This window comes from Pleurodeles waltl, chromosome 10, assembly GCF_031143425.1.
Source record: "Pleurodeles waltl isolate 20211129_DDA chromosome 10, aPleWal1.hap1.20221129, whole genome shotgun sequence".
Classification (NCBI taxonomy): Eukaryota; Metazoa; Chordata; class Amphibia; order Caudata; family Salamandridae; genus Pleurodeles; species Pleurodeles waltl.
The window spans coordinates 627,619,237-627,644,699 of record NC_090449.1 but is presented as its reverse complement, the minus strand read 5'-3'; the positions used below and the strand labels follow the sequence as shown (position 1 = coordinate 627,644,699).

Here is a 25,463-nt window from a genome sequence, read left to right as displayed (position 1 = left end):
GCTTCAAAGGGGCATTAAGGGCTCGAACAGCGAGGCTGAGGATAGTAATCATCTACCTATGAGTAGGCTGGAAGCTACTGTGGACCACATATAGGTAGAAGAAGCTAATACATTGTCTGGACCGCCGATGTGTGGAGTCAGTAATGTATAGGGAAAGTCGGAGGGGATCACAGGGGGAGCGGAAAGGTGGGGACAAACAACAACCATATAACATAAAGGTTCCCCGTTTAGGAACAAGAAGAAGCAATCAATGAGGGTCCGTGCTGCCGGCAACAAGTCTCTGCAGTCGTCCATGTGATAGGTAGGTCCACTGAGCTCAGTCAAAGTAACTACATCCTGAAAGTGAAAAGAAGGGGAAGGTAGATGCCATGTAGAAGTAATCTACACCCTGCAGGATGAATCTGGGTGATCTCCCTCTGCCTCCTCCAGGTGGCCCAGTTGTTCAGCGAGGGCATTGGTGGTCAGTGTCCGCATATATTGCACTGTCTCAATGTTGTAGCTGCTTAATTAGTGCATCCCTCTCCTCACAGCTTTCAGTCTCTGAGGGTTTGCATGCCTTCTTCAGTTGGGGAGTATAACAGCGCGGACCCGAGGGAGCGGCATCTGAGTCATGTTGAGAGGAATTGGTTAAAGTGTCGCCCAGCAGCCTGGACATTCCTAGCAGTGAGCCGGCATCCTCGAGTGTGCGAATGATCTGTGTTTTATTCTACCAAACGAATTTAAGGGTGAAAGGGATGTCCCCATTTATATCTGATGCCTTGTTCCTGTGCGGCCTCTATCAAAGGCCGAAGAGCCCGTTGTCGTCGTAAAGTTATCAGGTAGAGATCCTGGTATAGCCTTAATTTCAGAACCTCAAACTCTATGGCAGACCTATCATGTGTCGCAGCCATAATGAGCTCCTTTTGGTGGTAGTAATGAAGGCATGTCAAAATGTCTTGTCCCTGATCTGGGGTGCCAGCGGAGCGTCCTGCCTAATGAGTGTAGTCAAGGATAATCTCCTAGTCTGCCAGTGCTGGGGCCACGTGGCGAAAAGGGCAAATAACAACTTCCTCCAGATTTCCAGAGATCGCATGCAACTGACTCCCCTGATGCGACTAATTGAGTGCGGGACTTGTTTTGAAGTTCTTCTACTTGATAGCGTAATTCCTGATTCAAGTCTCCTAGCTCCACTAGTTCCAACAGTGCCAATCCAGCTCTTTCTCTCTGGAGTCATGGGTCTGCTCCAGTGAGTTCCCACGATGGCCCAGATCACCCAAATCGCGTCGCAGGTATTTTACTTCCGTAGCCATGTCCTGTTTGAGAGCTGCAAAGTCAACGCAAAGGGCTCCAGGAATGCCCTTGTAACTATGGCTTCATCAGAATGGGTTTTCCTCTGCCCCTGGGCCATCAGCAGATGGTGGAGACAAAGGGGCCTCATTTGCTTTATCAGATTTCTTTGCCGGCATCTAGTGGAACAAATCTTTTACTGTAGCATCTTTTTTGATTATAGCAATGGGAGGACATTGTGAAGTGCGAGACACCAGGTTGCCCAGCTCGTGGATCAAGATATCATAGGACAGATGCCAGTCCCCCGTCGGCTGTAGGGCAGTTATACCTTCCAAGTGCCCCCCAAGCAGCAGAATGGATAGGGCAGCACATGTGGCCTTATTGGTCCGCTAAAGGGGCAAGCCATGAGACATTTAGGCCCTCATTAGGACCCTGGCGGACGGCGGTGTTTTGGAGAAAAGTACTGCCAACAGGCTACCGGTACTCTTCCCCAAAATATTACATTGGCAGTTTGGCTCAAGCCAAACCGCCAATGTACCTCTCCGTCTACCAGGGCGGTAACAGCCACCAGGCTGGAGACTTCAGTCTCCAGCCAGGCGGCCGCCGCTGTCCCACCCGCGGGATTATGTCCCCGCCTACCGCCATGGTTTTCGTGGCATCCTTACTGCCACGAAAACCATGGCGGTAGGCACTAACAGTGACAGGGAATTCCTTCCCTGTCTCTGAAAGGGGTCTCACCCTGCCCCCTCCCCCTCTCCAAAGTCTTCCTCTACCCTCCCCCTCCGGACCCCCCACGACATACACGCACATTCACGCATCATCAAACACATGCATACACACACTCATACCCACATTCACCCACGCATGCTCACATCCATTCACACACTCGTCCACACAGACTGACATACATACAGGCACCCACGCATTCACACAACACAACATATACACACACTCACAAATAATGCATGTACACACGCATTCCACACGCCACACACCTGCATGCACGCACAAACATACATCCGAACCTCCCCCCAACACACACGACACCACCCCCAAACCCCCTCCCCTGTCAAAGTACCTGCTTTACCTGATGGCAGGGGGTCCTCCGGCAGGAGACGGGACGGGGCGCTGCTGCCAGCAGCAGCGTCCGCCAGCAAAACACTGGCAGGCGATATCATGGGTCATGATACAGTCTGCGTCGTTCTACTGATGTGGCTCTGCTGCTGGCAGCAGCACCACCTTACTGCCGTACGCCGCCATGGCCGCAGCCGGAATTCTGCCTTCCTTTCAGTGGAATTCCAGCTACGGTCATAATATGGCAGACGGTAGGTAGCCGTGGCAACGTATTTTAGTGGCTGTCGCCGCGGCGGTTGGCGGTCAATACCGCCGATGTTAGAATGAATGTCTTAGAGCTAAAGCGTAGGTGAGAAGATGCAGAAGAAACAAATGTGAGGGGTCTGATAGGTCTTTCAGCCAAACTGCACCCGGAAGGCTAAGATGTGCAGTATTTGCACCGCTGTCCACGCCAGTCAAGCAAGGAAGCGGAACCAGAGATACTGATGATGCATTAGGGGGTAGCCGCCTCCAAGGAGGGAGTTGCTGGCAAGAACAGTGCCAATAATTATATCCAAGGCACATGGTCGGCGAGTAAAACAATGGCGCTAGACCAATCCAGATGTTAGGTGAGCCTGGCAATAGCTGGATCGAGTAAACATATCAGGCACAGGGCAAGTAATGGGACGAACCAGTCTGACAGCACGCTGGGCCGCAGAAGGATATTTTAGCATGGTCTCGTCCCACTACCAGCAGAAGGCCAACATGTACCTAAATAGTGGTACCAGGAGAAGGGGATGGGGGGGTGGGGTCGAAACCACCAGGTAGCAGGATGGGTCGTCCCAGCCGTGCAAGACCTTCAAAAGGTCCACAGGAGTGCTGCACCCCTCCCCGTTCCATCCCAGGTGCCCACCTGGTGAGAGGATGTTAAGCTCACTGCACGACCGACTGATAGGCAGTCGGAACAGCAGAGGGTCCACAATAGTTAGGCCCGGCTGGCAGGTCGGCCCAACCCCCCGGCATGCCCAAGGCCTTAGGAGGCAGTCCGCAGGACTAATGAGTGTCCCAGACGGCAGGACAGGCCAGACCCAACCAAATAGAAAGAGAGGGTGGTGCAGCAGAATGCCCACAATCGGCGATCCCTTGCTCAAGCCTCCACCGTAAGGCCCGCACTGGCCCCAGCACAGCCCACAAAGCTAGACAGAGTCTTTATGCCACCACCACGGCTCAGAGGGCCAAGTGAAGGATGGCTGAGGATCCGGCAGCAGCCACTCACCCCCAGTGTACGGCGGCGCTCCACACACCAAACGTGTCACAGTTTAGGGAAGGCTGCAGTCTGGGGGCCCACAGGAAGCAAAGGGTGGCCGGGGGAGGCCCGGGGATGATCGGCATCCGCCCCTAAAGGTATGCCTATTGGCTGAGCTCCGAGAAGGTAGACCTAGTCGGTCACCATCTTGGACACCCCCCCATATTTTTATATTTACTGACAACCCAATTGAATGCTGAAGTTGGATTTTCATAAGACATATTAGAAATGTAACCTTTAGAATGTTACCTTTACCCTTCTAGGAGCTGCTGGAGGATAATTTGCATTGTCCCCCACTGGCTTACGAGTGGGGAGGCATTTTCTTTTTCTGGCAGGACGACCATTGTGTGGGCCCCGGAATTTAACTTCAAAGCGACCTGCTATGTCACAAGCAAATGTTGTGTGGGCCCCAGCCTTTGTCCCAATAGTCAGCCTGGCCCAAACCCAGTGGGAGGAAAGCTACCCCGAGAACCACTTTTGAGTGATCACCGGCGAGGAGACAAATGGTAACACTGGCTACACCCTCTAGGTGGGCACACAAAAGGGCACTGTGAGATTATTTTCAGCAGAGCAAACAGGAACTGTTTAAAAAATGAAGAGACATGCCCCCGGGAACTTTTACCCCATTGGTTAGGGAGTACTATGGAGCCAACCCCACTGGTGCCAGGCAGAATGTGGCCTACAAAAGGGCCATCCTCATACCATTTACTGGACCTGCAGATGATCAGAAGAAGACTGGATCGGCTGTGTGCGACATGAGAGGCAACCAGAAGGACTGGACCAGCTTTCTGTTGTACCCAGGGCAAAGAAGCGGACTCCAAGGGTCAGTTGGCTGACTCCTGTGTGGCTACAGGGAGACAACTGCCTGATGGAGGCCTTTTTCCTGAAATATACAGTTGAACAGTGGCAACTTGACTGTGGCTGGAGGTTGCTTTATGACACTCTGGAAATCTCTAAGTGTCCTCCCCTGAGGTCCTGGGGCCTTAGAAGAGTATTCGAGTATGTTGGGCACCAGAAAGAAGTTTTGAAACGTTTAAAAACCTTTCCTCCAGATTTTCAGTAGGAGCTGTGGGTTAAAAGAATTTGAAAGGTAGTTCCACAGAATCTGACTGAGTTTTGGTTCACTCATGGCTCCAGCACTGCCAAACAATAGGACTAAGTACAATTCTTTGTGGGGACTTAAAACATTTTCAGCAAGAATTCTCTAAAGCTCTAAAGGAGTCGACGTGTTTCAAGTCTCCGCATTCCGTTTCACAGTACAGGCTACAATTTCAGCAGCGGCCTGCTCAGAGGAGATTTTTCCTCTCAAAAAGGGCAAGGTCCCTTTCTGAAATGGACATTTTTTCAAACTTTTTGACTTCCAGGCTTTTGGTAGGACCAATCCTTTTGTTAGATATGACGAGAGCTCCATCGCAGTCAGCCTTGAATCGCACCTAGAACTCAGTCTACCCCTTTCATAGACTATCATTTGCTTTGTTCTTTTTGGTGCTACTTGTATTACATTACGCAAGATTGAGAACAGGTTTATTTTATTCAGTTTGTGTGACATCTAGCAGGAGCTGGTCTTCAATCAATCATTCAACTTGTGTAGTGCAACTGATCGCCCAGTAGGGTACCCAGGCACTTGCAGGGTCTCAGTCGAACAACCAGGTTTTGTGCACTTTTTGGAATCCCGGTAGGAGCGGCAGAGGTAGACCCTTCCATGTCTTTGCTGCGAGGTAGGAAAAGGAACGCCCTTCGCTTGTGCTTCTGTTGATTCGGGGAGTGTGGGTGAGCGAGAGGGAAGTGGAGACTAGTTGTCTGGATGGTTGGTGGAAATTTGGGCAGTGGTTGATGTACATAGGTCCTAGGGTGTGTAGAGGCTTGTATGCGTGGGTCAGCAGCTTGAACTGACATCTCTTCTGTATGGCGAGCCAGTGAAGTTACGTTGAGGATTAATGTGGATTAATCAGGGGAGGTTAAGGATGAGCCTGGCTGCAGCGTTCTGAATGGTCTGTAGTCTCTGGAGGAGGAATGCAGGGATCCCTGAGTAGAGGACGCTGCATAGTCCAATCTGCTGGTGATGGGGGCTTTGTAACGGTGCATCTAATGTTATGTGGGGGCACTTGAAGATCTTTTGTAGCATGCACAGGGTGAAGAAGCAGTATTTGGCTTGATTGCTGCAGGTGAAAATGGGGTCTAGTGTGTGTCCTGCGGCATGGTTGGGGTTGTGGACGAGTTGGGTGAGTCTGATGTTGTTCTTGCATTCAATGATGTTGGCAGTGTTGGTGTCACTGTGCTCTTTGTGGTGGAAGATGAGGTTGCCAAGTAATATGAAGTTTCTGGTGTCAATGGTGAGGGGTGCGATGAGGAGAAGCTGTGGCATGGTCCAGGAGGCCAATAGATGAGGGTGTCTCTGATAGTCATCTTGCCATCCACGTGGAGCCTGAAGTTGATGTGTTCTATGATCAGTGGTGGTGGAGCAGAAGACGGTTTCTTTGTTAAAGATGTTGTTTCCTCCTCTGGGTTTGCTGATGTGTGGGTGATCTTGTTGTATCCATCGGATACTGCTGTGGCAATGTCTGAGACGGATGAGGAGTTAAGCCAAGTCTCAGTGAGAAAAACAACATCTGGCGCAAGTGTGAAGAAAAGGCCCACAGCTCAATGCCGTGTTTGCACCATGAACGGTTGTTGAGGAGGATGCACACGAGTTGGTGGTGGGTCACTGTAGTGGTGTGGAGAGTGGTCAGCGTGGTACTGGTCGGTGTGTTAGTGTCTTTTCCTTTCAGGTAGACATTTGATCACCCCAAATAATTATCCCCTCTCCTACAGTAAAAATTGATGTTCTTCATGTCTACTGGCTCTAACAGGCAGCAAGACACTGATCCTTGGAACTCTTCAGTTTAACAGTCCTACAAAGTTGCTCTTCTGTGTTAAAACTTTCCACAGGCCTGTAATCACGGCAAATTTCCTTTCAGCTGGTGACTCATGTACAGACACTATGGGGGTCATTCTGACCCTGGCGGCCGGGGTCGGCGGGAGCAACGCCAACAGGCTGGCGGTGCCCCGCAGGGCATTCTGACTGCGGCGGTTTGGCCGCGGGCAGAAGAGGAAAACCGGCGGTCTCCCGCCAGGAACAGGATGGCGGTATGGGGTGTCGTGGGGCTCCTGCAGTGCCCATGCCAATGGCATGGGCACTGCAGGGGCCCCGTAAGAGGGCCCCACAAAGAATTTCAGTGTCTGCTGTGCAGACACTGAAATTCGCGACGGGTGCAACTGCACCCGTCGCACCTTCCCACTCCGCCGGCTCCATTCGGAGCCGGCTTCCTCGTGGGAAGGAGTTTCCCGCTGGGCTGGCGGGCGGCCTTCTGGCGGTCGCCCGCCAGGCCAGCGGGAAAACCAGAATGGCCTCCACGGTCTTTTGACCGCGGAGCGGCCATTTGGCGGTTCCCGCCAGGCGGGCGGCTACTGCCGCCCGCCAGCCTCAGAATGAGGCCCTATATTAGCCAGGATACACTCCATGGTTCAGTTTGGCATCTAATTTTATTTGGAGTGTAACAAGGCTCCGTTTATATAGTTAACTGCATTTCTTTTTCACTTCACCGTGCTGTTGAGAACTTACTTAAATTTTCCCTTAATTCTGCACCAAAGCTAACATCTCTTCATTACAACATCTATATTCTGAGGTGCTCATTTAGAGCATCACAGTTAATTGTCACATATGTGGTTAGAGAATTATTGCATGTTTTGAGAGCATCCCCATATTCAAAATTGTAGACACGCATGCAGTGAATACCCTGGAATGAGAACTGACACAGACATGTATGCTGACTTCATCGAGCACCTGAGTTTATGATCAAATGCATAGAGATATCAAAGGGCTGACTCAGTATCAGATTACCTGTTTTTTGGGTATTCAAGAAAAGGCAAATACAGGGGAAATCCTATACACCAACAAGAATAAATTATTTTTAGGATTAACAGTATTAACAAAATTTCAGCTCTCAAATGTTGATGTATTCTAGACCTTTTTGATGTACATGCAAAAATATTTTCTGCTTTAACTGAAAGTAATTGTTTTTATTTGAAGTACAAAACCAAACAAATACATTAAGGAAAGTGGTGCCACTCAAAAAGTAATCTGGATTGGGTGTTTACCAATATTTGAGTTCTGAATTTCTTACTGGCCGGCATTCACACAAGGCATTCCTAAAATTGCAGAGGCACTACATTCATCCCCTACTTAAGCTAAAAGAACGTTCAAGTTTTTGTGAAAATGAGCGATCTCTGTGAATGTAATGCTATGTCTCATTCTCTGTTAAATACATTTCTTTAATAGTTTACTTATTTGCTGTTTCAGAAATTCCACCTTAAGACTTTTTTGTAAGGCAAGGTAGAATACCCGTAAATTCTTTTATTTATCTTCATCATATAATTTCACCCTATTGTATCGGATACCCTAGCCTCCCGGATACATTCATTTAAGAGGACTTGGCTGATACTTCAAGCTCCTTAACCCTTTAGAGGGCATAAATCCCTTGGATTCTCCAACTTCAACCAAATAAAAAAAAAAAGCAAATTCACATTAAAGGAGTTGAACAGCTGTTTAATTTAACGATTAAAGTTGACAAGATAAACTAGCAGAGATTAAAAGCAGTTTTGATGCCTGAATTACAATTTAAAATATTGTGCATATCAGTGCTTGCAGACAGATTAATTTCTTATTTTTAAGAGCTTGAAACAGAATAAGGAACTACCAAAAAAAACGAGTTATAGATAACTGTGGCTACGTGGTGCCACACCTATCAAATCTGTGAAAATTAGGTTTTTATTGACTCTACTTACATATTTCATAAGATAACATAGCCAAGATGACTCTGCGGTATACATGCAAAACTCAGGTCAGATTTGTCAAGGTATCAAACATAAATATGATTAAATGAAACTAGACAACAATGGTGTTTAATATGCTTAGGTTGGATTTTTTCAGTCCTTCCTGATAAGGAAAAGGTATAATACCAAGGATCTGTGTTTTGGGTAGTTTCGCGTTAACCGCGCCCGGATTTTATAATCCTGAACTGTATTTACAGAGGTCGACAACTGTGCCTTCTCTCTTGGTCAGTCCATTCTGCCCAAACATTAAGGTAGGTAACCCTCATCTGATACTTTCGCGAAGCTTTTTTTGGAGGTGCAAGGAGATAAAAGGCTCACACTAGAATACGCTTTAGATGTGTTCAAATGTAAAACATATGTTTAAGATATTTGAGAACCACACTACATAAACCATAACCTGCAACTTGGAGGGCACATGCAAAGCAGAATTTCAGATTATCTAGGCCAGCAAGAGTTGAGAAATATGCATGACACATGTAGCAGAAAAGAGTCCTAGTTTGTATCACACCACATGGAGGATAAATAATTAAAAATTTAGCAATACACAAAAATTCTGTGCAACATAAATGTATCATCTTTGCCATTATGGATTGCACTAGTAAAGAAAACAGCTAAAACAGCAAAAGAAGCCCTCAGAAGACAAGGAGATTTACTTAAAAAACCTGTTATACAAATTTAAGAAACAAATGTGAAACCAACCAGATTCCTGCACTGGTATTGTTAAGGGTTTTTGTGCACTTCTGAACTTCTGCAAAATTCCAATGTGCAGAACTTTACTTTATTCTTGATAACACACGTTTACACTGATATAAAGCTACTGTCTTCTAAATTAGTATCTTAGGATGTATAGAATTGTGTTTGCTAGGTTAACATTAACTAGACCAGCATTAGAAGATGAAATCCATCTTGTAAAAAAATGATGCCACCCTTATGCTCCCTGCTGCACATTACCCTGCTTGATGTTTCTGCAGCACACAGTCAAGCAGATCTGTTCTTGATTACTTCCACTGTGATTGCTCATGCTGTTCCTGGTGCATCTTCTCTAGCTTAGCCACTAAATGGTATCCGTGTTGAGGCCCTTCACTAGTTCCCTGTACCTTATTCATTCATAATAATGTTTGATTCTTCATGTAACTAGTTTGTTCTACGATCTTTAGATGACATTAGCATAGAGCAGGCAGAATAATTATTCATGTAGTGGGATAGTGCTTAGTTGCTAAGGCAATGTAACACTGAAATTAGTTGTGCTCTGATTTGCTAAAGAAATAATATGTTTGCTCACAACACAGTGATTCTGATCATTTAATATGTGAAAATAATGTATACCATCCCTGGACTTTGGAAATGAGCCACAGGTCTTTCATATACTGCTAGAGATGCTGTCCGTATAGTTCTTGATTTTGCTGCCCACTTGGGACTCATTTTCAGGTATTGCACTTCTCTGTTTTGCTCTTTTCATTGAGAGTCTTTATGGCATTGAGTCTATAGAGACTTACTTTTGAATTCTGTAATAAAAGACTTTAACTTTCTGATGATCTAGAACTCAGTTATTGTGTGGACTTTTTACTTAATTGAATATTTTCTTGATATATGATGTGTGAAGAAGTGCCTTAACCAGGGGCCATATTGCCTCATGAAATTGAGGTTCAACACCATCGCGGATTCTCGAATTGTGGGACTTCTGATTGAGGTAAGTTTTGGGGTGAAGAAATTGGAGGGTCTTCTGTGACCACAGTATGGGGGTGTGGGGACACCTCCTCAACTCTGCAGAGGGCCGGGCCTGATGCAACTACTGCGATCACAAAGGGAACCACATAGTTCTGAATAGAGCCTTTTTTATGTATAACAAGTCCCTCAAGGCCAAATTTAGCTTGTCGCTTGCCCTAGCAACAAACAAGCAGGTACAATCCAAGATGCCAAAAAATAAGTTGGATAATCTGAAGTTCTGAGGTTCATCAAATGGCCCTACCATACCAAGTAGGTAACAAGTAATGAAATCCTCATGACAATTCCTGCATACATTCTTCCTAAAATTTGACATTTTGAGAGTGATTACACATGAAGCTAATCTCAATACACAGAAGAATTGATTACTAACAGGAATTACGGTACATATTGTTTAACTGCCCTATAACCCTTTCATCTTCAACAGACGAGTCCCATCTGGCCTTCAATAGTCCTAGTTACTTTCCGAAATAGAAAGATAAAAACCAGTGTTGACTTTACTGCATTTCAGGCTGTCAATCAAGAGGCTTATAAATGCAGTGATTGTGAACCTATCCGTCTACGTAATTGCTGGTGAGGTGAGACCAACAACAATGCATCAAAGCTACATTCTTGATCGCGGAAGGAAATACAAAACCAATGTGACCAAATGAAGTCAGTCAACAGTCTCACTACCTAGAGGTGGTATTATATTTCATAGGTGCAAGCTTTTACTTAATACTAAGATCATAAAGTTACAACACCTGTATAAATCATTGAGGCATACATGTTATAGAAATACATATGTTTATATGTTTTCACAAATTTTATACCTGTTGCATGAGATGCTCCTATCATTCTTCCTCTAATAAGTCCTTCTCGCTGCTTATTTCGGATCACTTTGACTTTATTGGGAAGATTGTTTTGGGTGTACTCATCCAGCGGTTTCTTCAAGTCAGCTGAAATCCAAGGATGATTGACAAAAATGCTTAAATACACAAAAGAAATTTACATTTTGTGTTGATCTACACTTCAGTTGATTTAGTTTTAATAATACTTTATTGTTTTGACAAAAGGTCAAAAATGTCAAACAATAAATATATAAGTACTTAGAATTAAAAAAAAAAAATCAAAACACTTAGGGGGTGATTCTGACCCCGGCAGTCTTAGACCGCCGGGGCCAGGGTCGGCGGGAGCACCGCCGACAGGCCGGCGGTGCCCCGCAGGGCATTCTGACCGCGGCGGTAAAGCCGCGGTCAGACCGGCAACACTGGCGGTCTCCTGCCAGTGTACCGCTGCCCTATTGAATCCTCCAAGGCGGCGCAGCTAGCTGCGCCGCCGAGGGGATTCCGACCCCCCCTACCGCCATCCAGTTCCCGGCGGTCCGCCCGCCGGGAACCGGATGGCGGTAGGGGGGGTCGCGGGGCCCCTGAGGGCCCCTGCAGTGCCCATGCCACTGGCATGGGCACTGCAGGGGCCCCCGTAAGAGGGCCCCTACAAGTATTTCACTGTCTGCTTGGCAGACAGTGAAATACGCGACGGGTGCAAATGCACCCGTCGCACCTTCCCACTCCGCCGGCTCGATTACGAGCCGGCATCCTCGTGGGAAGGTCGTTTTCCCCCTGGGCTGGCGGGCGGCCTTTTGGCGGCTGCCCGCCAGCCCAGGGGAAAACTTGAAATACCCGCCGCGGTCTTTTGACCGCGGCGCGGTATTTTGGAGGGCGGAATTCTGGCGGGCGGCCTCCGCCGCCCGCCAGAATCAGAATCAGGCCCTTAGTGGTCTCCCAAACAGTAAATCATTGCTGCGCAAGGTCTAAAGAAAACACAAAGTTGTAGCTTCCTCACAGGTTGCAATGCTATTTAACCTGAAAAGGGGCAGAGGTCTTTTCCTACATACACTAGATGCTTTTGTGCAAAACTGCATAAAATGTGCTAAGGTTTCAATTTCACCAAATGTCCGATCATAAAGGCCATCATTGTTTGCCTTTTTATGCCATTTTTGCAGTGCAGGCTTGCGCATGGAGCACCCAAACCCTGAAACTACATACCAAACATGGCGGAACTCAGACTGTATCACATTAAGACATGCTTTAAACTGTACTGTCACTTATTTAATAAAAAATGAGATAATAGGGACCCTTCCCTGCTACTACAGAGGAAGTCTGTCATTTATACTGTCAATATCTATGCTCAATGAGCCAGTTTGTTGATTTGTGTATTAATAAGGAAGTATCGCAGTAATCTCTACAATCACTGTGTTCTCCACATATCCTAAGCAGCAGCACTTCTTGAAGCTGTCCACTGTCATGACTTTGTGCAATGATCTTATATCTACATTCGCATAAGTGTTCTTGATCCAACCTGAGGTAGAAAACATGGCATAATGAGATCTTGGCTGATATACAATTTGTGCCTAGATCAAGTCTTAGTGGAGTTAGCGGTGTGCACGGTCTCTGCCGCAGGTGGGTACTTGAGAAGCAGTTCTCAATTTTTGGGGATTGGTGACGTTATTAAAATCACATAATTCTGTTTCACAGGCTGCCACTGAGATGGATTTCATACTGTAGACTTAGGTAATCACGCTTAGCATACTGGAGCAGACTTTCCTTTCATCTTAAAACAGCACCTACATTACAAGTTGTTAGTGTTCAAGTTACTTTCTGCCTTTTGTGGATGATAGCTTTCTTTCTAATTTTTCCCAGGTTGTTGAACCAATCTATTCTTTCAGATTCATAATTTGGTTTTGGTCTTAGAAATACTGATAATCAATTCTTGTTACGATAGTAAGTTTCAAAGTCACTCGACAGCCAATGAATTGCAATTTTTAATAATGTCATAGGTACTGTATGGCCAGCAAACAGGATAATAATAGCTAAGTATGTACCCACATAATTTATAAACAGACTAAACAAAGGGATGTAATTACACATATTACAATTTACACTAGAAATTGAAGTTTGCTGTAATTTAATGCAAACGTGTAATAAGGATGCCAATTTAAAAAGAAATGGAAAATATGAGTTATTTGCCATAACTGGACTGTCTGCTCAAACTGAACGTGAGGGCACTTAACTGGGATATGCACATTAATCTGTGTTATCAAATAGTGTGATGAGCAGTAAGAATTGCTAATAGCTTGCAAAAGACTTATGTGACCAAGCCAAAGACTCATAAGAAGAATAACAAAATCTGCTTAGCTGGGCCATTTCATGTCAGCTCCATGTACAGTAGACTGTGGAATTCCACAGGGATGTGTCTTCTCAGTCCTGATATGTAACACTCACATGGATCTCTTGCTAGTCCTAATTGCAGGCCCATGGTCAATATTTTCAAATGTATGTAAAGACACTCAGATCTTGATAGCGCTGCACAATAAGTTTGCAAGAAATAAGATGCTGGAGGTCAATCAATCAGCTGTATATTAGGCAAGCAAAAGTGAAAAATTGCCCCATTGTACTAACGAGGCTTCTTCAGCTGAATGAGTTTGGCACCACCTTCTACCCCCCACCTTTACCGCTGTAGCGTTTAAGGAATCTAAGGAGCTATATTTGAATCATTTCTCTTCTTTGAATCTGAAGTAGCAACTGTAACTAAGCCAGCTCATTCTCCAGTGTGCAACCACAAGTCTGCACCTTTGTTGAGTATACCTCCTTTTTATGCAAGAATTCTATTCATGATGCCGTCTCTTCTAGGCTACTCTACTGTTCTGCAAAGTACCTTAATATACCCAGTCCAAACACAAAACATTGTCCAACATACAGTCCACATTTTGTTTGGAATGCAGAAATGTTAACATGTGTCAAAATACCACAAGGGCTTGGCCTGCCTTCTAGTCAAGTATTAGATTAAGTTCAGAAACCTGGTAATAATAGGGAAATCAGTGCAAAGATCAGGCCACAGTATCTCTAGCATATCTTCCAAAATCAAGATCATACAAGAACTTTAAGATCTGCCAAGAATCCTAGATTGCTTATTTCCTGGTGGAAATGCTCTACTTTCAGTGCCACAGCACTCAGCGTGGCTGGAGCGAAGGCCAAGAAGGTTTCACCTATTCATTTCTGGCGGAAATTGAAAGCAGGGGTAGGGTAGTGTAGTGTTATTCACTACATTGCGTGCATTTACTTTCTCTAACAGTATTTCTGTAACATTTATTATAATCTCTTAGTTGTCTTTTGAGTATGCATGTATGTATTAGATGCATTGCGTGTGCGCACCTTAAAGAGTGCAAGTTTATGGCATTGTTGTACATTCTAAATAAATCCCAATCATAAGGCTACATTATCCTAAGAAAAATGTGTGCGCGAGTGCACCCCCTTTTGTCTCCTGCCCAGTTCCACCACTACCAGCATGTGTATCCCCAATTATAATCTTTATCCAGCTTCTCCTCCCCACCTGGAATTACACACACATTCAACCCCTTCCCCCTAATATTACTCCCAACACAATTTAACTGTTGTCTGTCAACACACCAGAAAGCTAACACTGACCTTCTCTTTCTCCTCCTACTGCCCTCTTCATTGTGCAAACAGCAGGCTCTGCTCACCTCCAAAACATAATGTAAAGGTGAGTAAGAGAGGCAGGAGGTGCTCCTGTGGCTCTTGTTTATTTGTGTGATTTGCCAGTTAGCATGGGAGACACTGACAACAGATATGACCCACAAACTATGAATTCTTGCTGGTTGAGCAGATTCAGGGAAGTGTTACTGAGGTCCTGATTACGACCTTGGCGGAGGGGATTATTCTGTCCCAAAAGTGATGGATATACAGCCCGCCGTTTTACAAGTTCTATAGAATATAATGGTACTTGTAATACGTTGGATGGGATTCCGTCACATTTGGGATGAAGTAATCCCCTCCGCCAAGGTCGTAATCAGGCCTGAGTGTTTGGACACAGTGTGGTGTCACTTCTTTATGGTGGAACATGACACAGGCACAGAACGTTTTTTGTGAGAATACTGGTGTAATTCTGCTTGGGTAACAGCTGATGTTGGGGCTTGATGAACAGCAGATTTACCTTGGGATCACTAATAAATGGAGCTGACTACTTCAACCTTCTACTTGTGATTGCTTTTTAAATACATATAATTTGGCAACGAGGATGGGATGTAAACATACGTGTGTTCTGTATCGTGTTCTGATTGTGAGTGGAAGTCTGTTGCGGTTGAGCACTAGTTCTAAGAATACATTTGTGTGCGATATGATCACTAGCGGTATACATTTTTGAACTGTGGCTGAATCTGGTCAACCCTATAGTATCGTGGAAAGGATGGTGTGGGGAAAAAATTGCAAGTAAGCTTGATAATTAATTAGATAAGCCTGCACTACAACTGAGAGCTTCACAGGTGAACCATTACCAATGTCAGGTTTTAATACATTATTGCTTGAATTTAAAGGGAGGAATGCTACACATAGCTAACAAGCTTTGGCAAAGCCAAAAGGCTTCAACTATGTGAGATATTGGCTTTGTCAATGTTTTTTAGACCTGTTGCATAGCCGCGCGCATTACTGTGAAACATGGCTTAAGGTCAATGAAAAAAAGCGCTGTGATGCGGCCAGCATTGTCTGAATCATAACAACTTTTTTAAAACTTTTGTGCCATGTTGCAAAGCAGCTGGGCCGTGGCAAAGAATCATGAGGAGTTCTTTCTCCCATGGATGTTGACCCTTTTATCAGAATCAGGGGGTTCAGCCCAATCGTTTGAATTCTTCTCTCAGAGACAGAGTCAGAGGCAGATGGAACCATGGAGAATGTAGAACCCGAAGTGCAGATAAGATTAGACCCCGTTGTTATCCTCTTAAAACCTGTCGGCAGACTTGCTCAGCTTTTCACAATTGGGTTTGAATTACAAGGGACCCATGGGCATTGGAAACAGTACAGGTTTACTGTATTGATTACACAGACAATCCTTGTTCAGCCTTTGGTTCCAAACAGTATTATGTTCAGAAAGGCCTGTCATGGTTGGTAGACAAGAAGTTTCAAGAACTTTTGGAAAAAGGTGCCATTGTAGAGGCTTTTCAGGAGTTACAAAAGGATGCAAAAAGGAAGGAGAGGCCACAATTTACTTCATTGATCTGGCAATGGTATTGGCTAGTCGGACAATTACAATGAGATGTTAAGCAGTGCCACTCTCCCTGAGGCCCCTCACTGGCAGGCTATGGTAATACACTATGAGGCTTCAGAATCAGTGGCACTGCACAGGGAGGAGCTGAGGGGCCACAGGAAGCACCCCATAGCAGAACCGTGGGACAACCTACAGTATATTTTGCAAAGCGATCCAAATGCCGACACATGCCCGCTGTAGGCATAATCACAGACGTCAGACAAGTACGCAAGGCTACCTGATCCATGGATGATACCTGATCCATGACCCAACTCGTCGCTGTATTACAGAATGGGATGTACAAAGACAGTCACCCAGGGGTAGCCCACATGACAATACACCCACACAAAACACACAAGAGAAGGCTCATAGCTTAAATTGTTTTATTTCTGTTAAAGGTTGATTTCTCATACCTTGCAGCCATATGATGTACATTGTCTTCCTGAATATGTAATAAGAACATGTAAATGTCCATAGTAAGTTTAATGCCATGATATCTCAGTTGCTGTACACTGAAAGAAACTTTAAATACATTTTTTTTTTTAAAGTGGAGTCATGTATGTCCTGTCTCCAGCACCTCAATGAAGAATAACAAAGTGCACATGTCTGAGCCCAACACTAGTTGGCAGGAGTATGCACAGTATGTGTATCAACAGCTACAAATGCTGCTAACAAATGGTTTCCTTAAGTGTCAAAGGAGAATATCCTAAAGGCAAAAATAACAAATAAGAAGTTTTATGATCAAAAGGATTATACAAAGATTGTTGAAACTAAGCAAGTGCAGTGGGTGCGTTTAAAAAAGAGTAGCAAGGAGAGAAGATGAGACTGTGAATTTTCTGGCCCTCATAAAATGATCAAAATATACACCGATTCAGCCAAACTGAGCAATGGCAGTGTTTGCCATTTCAGCCGTAAGACTGGATATGCAGGAGAGTTGGGTCCATAACATGATTCCAAGTGCGTATGTGAGTTTCCTTGGTGGTGGTGGTGGTGGTGGTGAGCTAAAGGTGATTCTGTTAGGTGCAATCTTGATGTTATTCAAAGAGGTAGTGGTCAGATAGACCAGGGCATGTGTAGTACTATAGTCAGTTGTCAGGGGAAATGATGACATTGTTCCTGGAAAATGTGGATGCACAAACACCTGGACTCGAATAATTAATATATTGGGACAATCATTATCTCGAACAAACAAGTTAAAACATTTTATTGTTAGACAGTGGTTGTTAACCTTTTGACTTCTGTGGACCCCCACTGAATCATAATTGGAATCCAGCAGCCCCCAATGAATCATTACTGAAATCTGGCGATCCCATTGAGTCATTATTGGTAACTGGCATTAGCATTTCTATGATTTGAACTATAAAACAATACAAAAAAATATAGAACCAAACATTTATCAAACAAATATATACATGAGGAAATATGTTATTTAATTCGCAAACAAATATTTAAAAAAAACAAAAAACTAAATTTTAATGAGAAGGTTGGAGCTTTTCCTAAATTCAGTTGAGGGCACTCATCGTTCATACTATATTCTGTTTGGAGCACTTGCACTGCTCCCGAGAATCATTCTGAGGATTGTAACTTAATTTTGAATCTTTAAGTTCAAATTTCTTTACATTTATTCAACGTTTTAAAATGTTTAATTTTACAGTTTGCTTCCTTATTTACATACACTTCATTAGTCTGTTAATATAATTTATTTTTCTGAGCAGTCGCAGACTTCGTAAGTAGGCTTTGCAGACCTCCAGGGTCCCTGTACCAGAGGTTAAGATTCACTGTTGCAAGAGAATCCTACCTTTTAAGGGTATCAATTGCACATTATAAATTCTATATTTCTGTATGTCGATTTTTTTGTGTTGCACATTTTTCCTTTGTATTGCTATCGTTCATAAGGGGAGAGGTGTGATGTCAGCGTTCTTAATGTGCAGCAACACAGTTCTGTTCTCAGAATATTATTGAGAGAATACTGCTGCAATTCTGCTTGGTTGGCAGTTGCTCTTGGGCCCTCAGAGAGCAGATGTTTCTCGGGGTCACTACTCAAAGGAGCAGATTACTTCAACCTTACCCTTGCAGTTCCTTTTGAAACATAACACACGGGTTGTAATAAAGATGAAAACAGTAGATCTATTCATTAGGTTGCACACATCCCAGTATGACCTTGGATAGCACTATATCTCAGGGTACGTAACGCTGGGTATTGTCCTGGACAGCAGGTCTATCCATTGGTATTGCATAAATCCCCTTTCAGGGCATGGCCTATAACTTACAAGGCATACTTGCCATAAGAGTAGCTAATCTCCAGCACCACCATCATATGAATGGAAAAGTTTCTATGAAAATCGGCAAATGACCTAATGGAAGAGCCTCTAGCACATTATGAACTGAAAGAGATTGTGAAAAATGCCCAAGGTCTTTAGCACCAGAGTAATCAAACCTACTCAACATTGTAGAATGGTATTTTAGACTCAATGTCCCTGTAGTCAACTGACAAGTGACAGTGACAAATGCCATCTCTGTACTAACAAACTCTAGTAGCTTCGCTAAAAAGTGCTGGTTTTGTCATGTTGAAATTACAGCATCTATGCTGTGAAGGGCCAATACTACTGCATTACAAGTAAGTCGCATCTGCTAAGATGTGTCTGTAAAGTAAAATTAATAATATAGTAGCCAGGCTGTGGGATACAAGGTCTGTGAAATGTAATGTATTCCAGTCATGCTAAGGAGTAGTGGTGCTGACCCATCATAACTATTAGGGTCTAGCGGAAATATGCAGGTACAGCCCCACTAAGCATATGGCAACCCCTTCTGAACAGTGCACACACCATAAGCTTCGCTGAAAACAGTATATGCTTTCTTTTCAGCCAGTTCAACTAGTTGATGTATTTGTACATACATCAGCATGGTCATGACACTCGATGAGTGCACCAGACACACAGAAATAAAGTGAGGGAAGTAGAACTACATAAGGAAAATACACAGTGTATGAGCATCACTGTGATCAGCAACAGATTACAGACCACAATTAAGTACTACTACCTGAATCAAGTTTACAAACACAATTTTACAGCAGCAAAACTATTCATGAGGTACGGAGGAAGCAGACCCAGCTGAGTGTGGTAAGAGGAACCAGTCACTTATGCTAGAGTAATATAGCCAGGAAATAACTTCTGAGGTGAACTCTAATTTTCAGAACAGCTTGCAACTTACTCTGTCTTGTGTAATGTATATAGATGAAGGGTACACTTAGCCTGCACCATTCTTCCATATGCTCTGTGCATATTAAATGATGTGAGGAAAGGGGTTATAAGTATATGATGTGGTTGGAAACCTCACCATGTAACACTTACCAACAACTTCAGGGCTCTTAGGATTTGTTTGTCAAACCTTCAGCTCAACCTTCAGGACTCTTAGGATTTGTTTGTCAAACATTTAGTTAAACCTTGGGTAGCTGAGGCCTCTGACCAGCAAGGCCTACACAAAGGAAAGTGTAAAGAATTCAAACAGCACCAAAACAACTGAAGAAGAACTCGACAAGATGCTAAAGCAAACTGGCACCAATTTATGAAAATAGACTGTATTTTATGTATTTTTAGACATCACAATGAAAAAAGATCCACCGAAGGGTTCCAGAAATATAGAATTTACAAGGTATGGTAAATCAATATAGTCACTCAACAATGAACAAGCAATGACAAATTCAACAAATTTAACAAACTTTTTCACTAGAAAATTTGGGCTAGGTGTAATGCGATCACCTGGAGTCACTTTAGGTACCTAACTCCAATAGGGAGCCAGTCAGGGGGACCAGCAAGGTCCTCAGAAACAGTTACTTCAGCAGGTGAAGCAGTTTCCAGTCAGTTCCAGGCACTTTTATCCTTTGCAGGTCTTTCCTATGGAATTGGTCCTGAAGCAAGGGATGAAGGGCACTGAAGATGCTCAGAGGAAGCTGTGGATGTGATGTGGTAGACGGAGGTCTTGATGCTACTACTACTCGATCAAGGAAGTGGGTGAGGTGGACCTGGTCTCACAGGGTTGAAGCCCCGCAATGGCCTCTAGGTGCAGGCAGAAGTCCAGTCGTCATTCGACTATCAGTCGTCCAGTATCGTGGCCACATACCAATAATTACTGGGTCAATAAGTGATCCTCCGGAGGTCCCAGCTGCACTTCGACGACACTTCTGGGCTCAGCTGACTTGGGTTCAACATTGTGCATTGGGTCCTTGTTCCTGGCGCTGCACCGCGGTGGTCAGTGGCGGATTAAAGATTCTTGGCTACCATCTTCCCCCAGGAGTCTTCTCAGCTGTTGTGTACCTGTGCTGTGAACAGGACAGCTTATTGCCCCCTTGGAGTCTCTTGGCTTTCGCTGGGCTCTGGAGAACACTTCTCCTCAAGTAGGACACAGCAGCCACAGGCCCCTCTTCTTTGCTAGCCACCAGGTTCAGCAGGTGCAGTCTATGCCAGTGCAGCCTCTCTTTACTGGTGCCACAGTGCAGCAGGATAATCCTTCTTTGGTCCTTCTTCCAGTCCAGATCGGAGTTCAGGGAGCCAGGGGTGCCCTACTTATGCTCAGAAAATGCCCTCAGGAAAGGACGTGGTTTGTAGCCAAGGGGCTACATAAGGTTCCCTCCCACCTGATGACCACTTCTTTCATAGTGTGGAATCTGGGCATCCTAGGATGCCCCACTCTGCCCACTTCCAAGATGGCAGGACCGCTCCTGCGTGAAGCTCTCTAGACCAACCCAGATGTGTGGCTACCAAGGGGGATACATGCCCCTGAAAAAAACGGTTTGACAACTGGCTTCCCCTTCCCTGTCCCAGACTATCTACCTAAGCAATAGAGAAGCCCCACTCCCTAGTGTTCACCATTTGCCCTTCAAAGACAGCTTCGCCTTTGAAACTTGGCCCTTTGGGCTAACACCTGTGTGAATTCCTCCATGGGGAAGATAACTCCTCCTCCAAAGGCAGGCCTCTATTGTTATCTTTCTTGGGAGTCATTAGAACACCTTCCCAGGAGGGCAGAAAACTGTCTCTAGGGCAAACCCCAAGTACAGCAGTAAACTGGCACCGGAAAACCTCGGGCAACTAAAATGACAACTTCTAAAGATGCACTTTGCCCACCAGTGACATTAAATTTGATTGAAAAATTAAATTGGATTTAATGCACTGATGTTTTCACACCTTAATACAATTTAGTAGTCCCATTCAGGAGTTAGCAGGACTGAGGTGTCAGCCAGTACTTGCCAAAGGGGCCACAAGCCTCTCCACAGTAAAACTGACAATGTAGGGTTAAAAGTACATGTTCCCCATGTTACCATACATCACCATGCCTTAGAGCTCATTAGGCCTACCTTAGGGTGACTTACATATATTCAAAAGAGAGATTTGGGCACTGTCATTACTTTAAATGGCAAAGTTGAGCTAGTGGTTTATAAGTGCCCTTCAAGTCTGCAGTGTCAGACTGAGAGCCATGTTTTACCTTGTCCCACTCAGGGTGGCAGAACAAGTGCTGCAATCCATGGGGCACTCCAACTTACAGGCCCTGTGTACCCCTAGTACAATGAACTCTGGACACCCAAGTAAGTTAGGCTATTGAAATGATCCTTCGCACGCAGTGAGTGTTCAAGACGTTTAATCGAAGTGAGACCGGGAGGGCGACTCTCTGCAACTGCCGAAGTCTGCCTTCCGAATCTCTTATTCAAACATTCGACAGCGCGAGGCTGCCTTCATATACAAATACATTCTACAGCGCACGGCTGTATAACAAATAACAACATACTACAGAACATAGCACATCCCCTCTTCTCATAGTAATAAAACAATTGGAAGAAAAGAGGGAAAAAAAAAAAAGAAAACATGCTTATTATATAACAAAGTCATCAAATCTCTTGGGCAATTTCAACATTGACTTGTCCCGCACTCTTACTCCAGGATAATCACTCTTATTTGACAAAGATTCAGCAACCACAGATCTGGTGTCCACATCAAATAGATTTTCCTGTCTGACACAAACTGGAACCTTCACAATCTTCCCACGATTCCACACATTGCCATCACTCAACAACAAGGTATATTTATACACTTTTCTCATCTTCAGAGGCTCCAAAAACTTTGACTCACCCTTAGCCGATTTTCCGCCCTTCACAACACAGACCATATCACTAACCATCTAATCACCCTGCACCTCTCCTCCTGCTACCTTCTTCCTCTCTACCCCTTTGGAAAACAACGCCCTAGGTTTCCTACCTCTCATAACCTCAAAAGGTGATTTCCCAGTCACACAATGGGGGTTGTGCGGTAAGACCAAACCAAATCTTTTACTGCCTTTCGCCAATTTATGCCCTTACTAATTGCCAATTGTAAATCATCCTTCAAAGTTCTGTTCCATCTTTCCACCAATCCATTGCTTTGTGGGTAATAAACAGATGCTCTTATGTGCTCAATGTCATATCTTCTCAAAAAGTAATTCATACTGTTTGATACGAACTGCACTCCGTTGCCAGAAACAATCGTTTCAGGAACTCCTTCCAAATCAAACAAATCCATCAAGAATTCCACCACACACGTGGTGTTGACGTTCTCCACAAACATCACAACAGGCCACCTAGAAAAATAATCCACCACAACCAAAACGTACTTTGGAATCTTTTCCAACACATAAAATGGACCCATGATGACCATGGCTATTTTTTTCCAAGCTCCATCAGACTTATGAGATTCCACAGGAGAGTTCCTTATCACTTTTTGAGATTTGTCACTCCATGCACACAACACGCACTACCTAATGTGATGCTCAACATCTCTATCTAAACCAGGCCACCAATATTCTGATCTGATCCGTCTTTTCGTCACACTCATTCCGAAATGACCCTCGTGAGCCAATTTCAACACACGTTCCCGCAAAACAGACGGAACTACCAAAAGATCATCTCTCAACATTACACCCTCTTCCACACACAATTCCACATTAACTTGTCGGAAACACTCAGCATCACAAGAAGCACCACCTTTTGATGGCCAACCATGTTGACAATAATTCATCACTTTCTGTAAAACAACATAATTCTGAATTTCCCTCACCCACTCCTCATGAGAAATTCTACCCTCTGTTACATTTCCCACATCAATTTCAACCATCGCTATGAGCTCACCAGGTTCTTCATCTTCTTCCAGATTAGTCTGAACAGGAAGTCTAGACAAACAATCCACCAATACATTCTTCTTTCCTGGAAGATATTCCAATTGTACTCTAACATTCTTGCCACCCATCGAGCTATCCTAGGTGTGGCTCTACCTGCACCCTTAGTCGAAAACACCTCAAACAATGGTCGATGGTATGTCCTGATTACAAAATGTATTCCCCACACATACCTGCGAACTTGGTTTACACCCCACCAACAAGCCAAAGCTTCCTTTTCAATAGTAGAATAATTTGTTTCTGCTAACCTCAAAGGTCTGGAAGAATAAGCAATAGTCACCTATCTACCATCTCTAATCTGCAACAACACCGCACCCAGTCCCACAGAACTGGCATCAGTATTAATGATGATGCGATCCCTGGTGTCAAAAGGTTTAAGAGCCGGCGCTGAGGATATATGTTTTTTCTACAAACAAAACTCTGTTTCAAACACATCACTCCATACAAACCCTTCTTTCAAACACAGCAACTTCCTCATGTGTTTAGTCTTGTCAGCAAACATGGGAATACATTTCGAGTAATACTCTGCCAAACCCAAAAAAGATCTCAGTTGATCCTTGTTGACAGGAGAAGACACATGTTCTATTGCATCTACCAAATTAGATTTAGGAGAGATTCCATCTTTATTTAACCAATGACCCAAATATTCTACTCCAGGCACACTCATCTTACATTTTTCCAATTTGATTGTCAAACCATTCTCCCTCAAAACACTCAGAACCTTTCTCATCGTATTATTATGCTCGGCTTGATCCGCTCCAAACACCAAAATGTCATCCTTAAAGTAAGTGACATGAGGAACATCTTTCAACAAGTGATGCATTGCTCTTTGGAATACAGCTGACGCCAAACCAAAAGGCATAAGCTTGAATCTGTAAGCCCCCTCTGGCGTGATAAATGACGTCAAAGCATGTGACTCTGGATGCAGCTCTATTTGGTGGTATGTAGATGACAACTCCAACGTGGAAAAATTCACTTGCCTCTCTCTCCGTAGATAACATATCTCCAATATTAGGTAAGGGATGTCTGTCAACCCAGATTTCAGCATTCAGATCACGAAGGTCAACACACAAACGTATATCCCCATTAGCTTTCTTAAAAATCACCACCGGAGCCAACCATTCAGATGCTTCAATTTCCTCAATCACATCCTGCTCACACAACCTAGATAACTCTTGCCGCAACTGTTCCCTTATCACCATTGGAACAGGACGTGGCTTATGAACCTTAGGAACAGCATTCTGCTTTAATACAATCCTATGCATAAATCCCTTCAGTTTTCCCAACCCCTTCCTGAACACTTGCGAGAACTCTTCCACAAAACTGGCATTTTGAACATTGTGCATATTAGAACATGACCCCAACACCTGATCGGGATGATTTGGATCAAGAATGATAAAAAGATCCTTATGCTGCGGCCAGCCCCAAAAGATTGGTACCCTCCTCCACAAAATACACCTTAGAAGTTACTGCTGTACCTTGAAACTCCAGTAAGGCTTCCATGTACCCCACCAGCTCAATAGGCTTGTTACCATAAGCCACTAAACGTACATCCGACGGTTTGATTTCATGCTTTGGAAATGTTGACAAATTTTCCTTCTCAATCAGAGGGTACCTCGCCCCTGAATCAGCCATCACTAACATGTCCACACCATCAATCTTGACGATACAATGCGGACCACCTGTACTCACACTTCCATCATCAACCTCTTGCAAAATAAATTGTTGACCAGCCACATCCTCATTATCACGTCCCACTGAATTGATCATCCCTTTACTTTTCCTCACACCCACTTCCCTTGCATACTCTAACAAAATGTCCCTTGGATTTACATTTTCTGCAAACCTGGCCAATAACAGGACAACACGCGTCAGTCGCAATGTGTCCCTTCAGCCCACATTTGAAACAAATTAAGTCATTTTTCCCATCCAATTTTGTAGAAACACCAAGTTGATCCATCTTCTT

General features: G+C 44.3%; 1 protein-coding gene across 1 annotated transcript in view; it reads right to left on the bottom strand.

The window, feature by feature from the left end:
- GALNT11 (polypeptide N-acetylgalactosaminyltransferase 11) overlaps positions 1 to 25,463 on the bottom strand; it is a 366,701-nt gene that overhangs the window by 167,663 nt on the left and 173,575 nt on the right. The window contains exon 5 of the mRNA XM_069211112.1: positions 11,035 to 11,160. Coding sequence (XP_069067213.1) covers positions 11,035 to 11,160 — 126 coding nt within the window. The remainder of the gene's footprint in view (positions 1 to 11,034; positions 11,161 to 25,463) is intronic.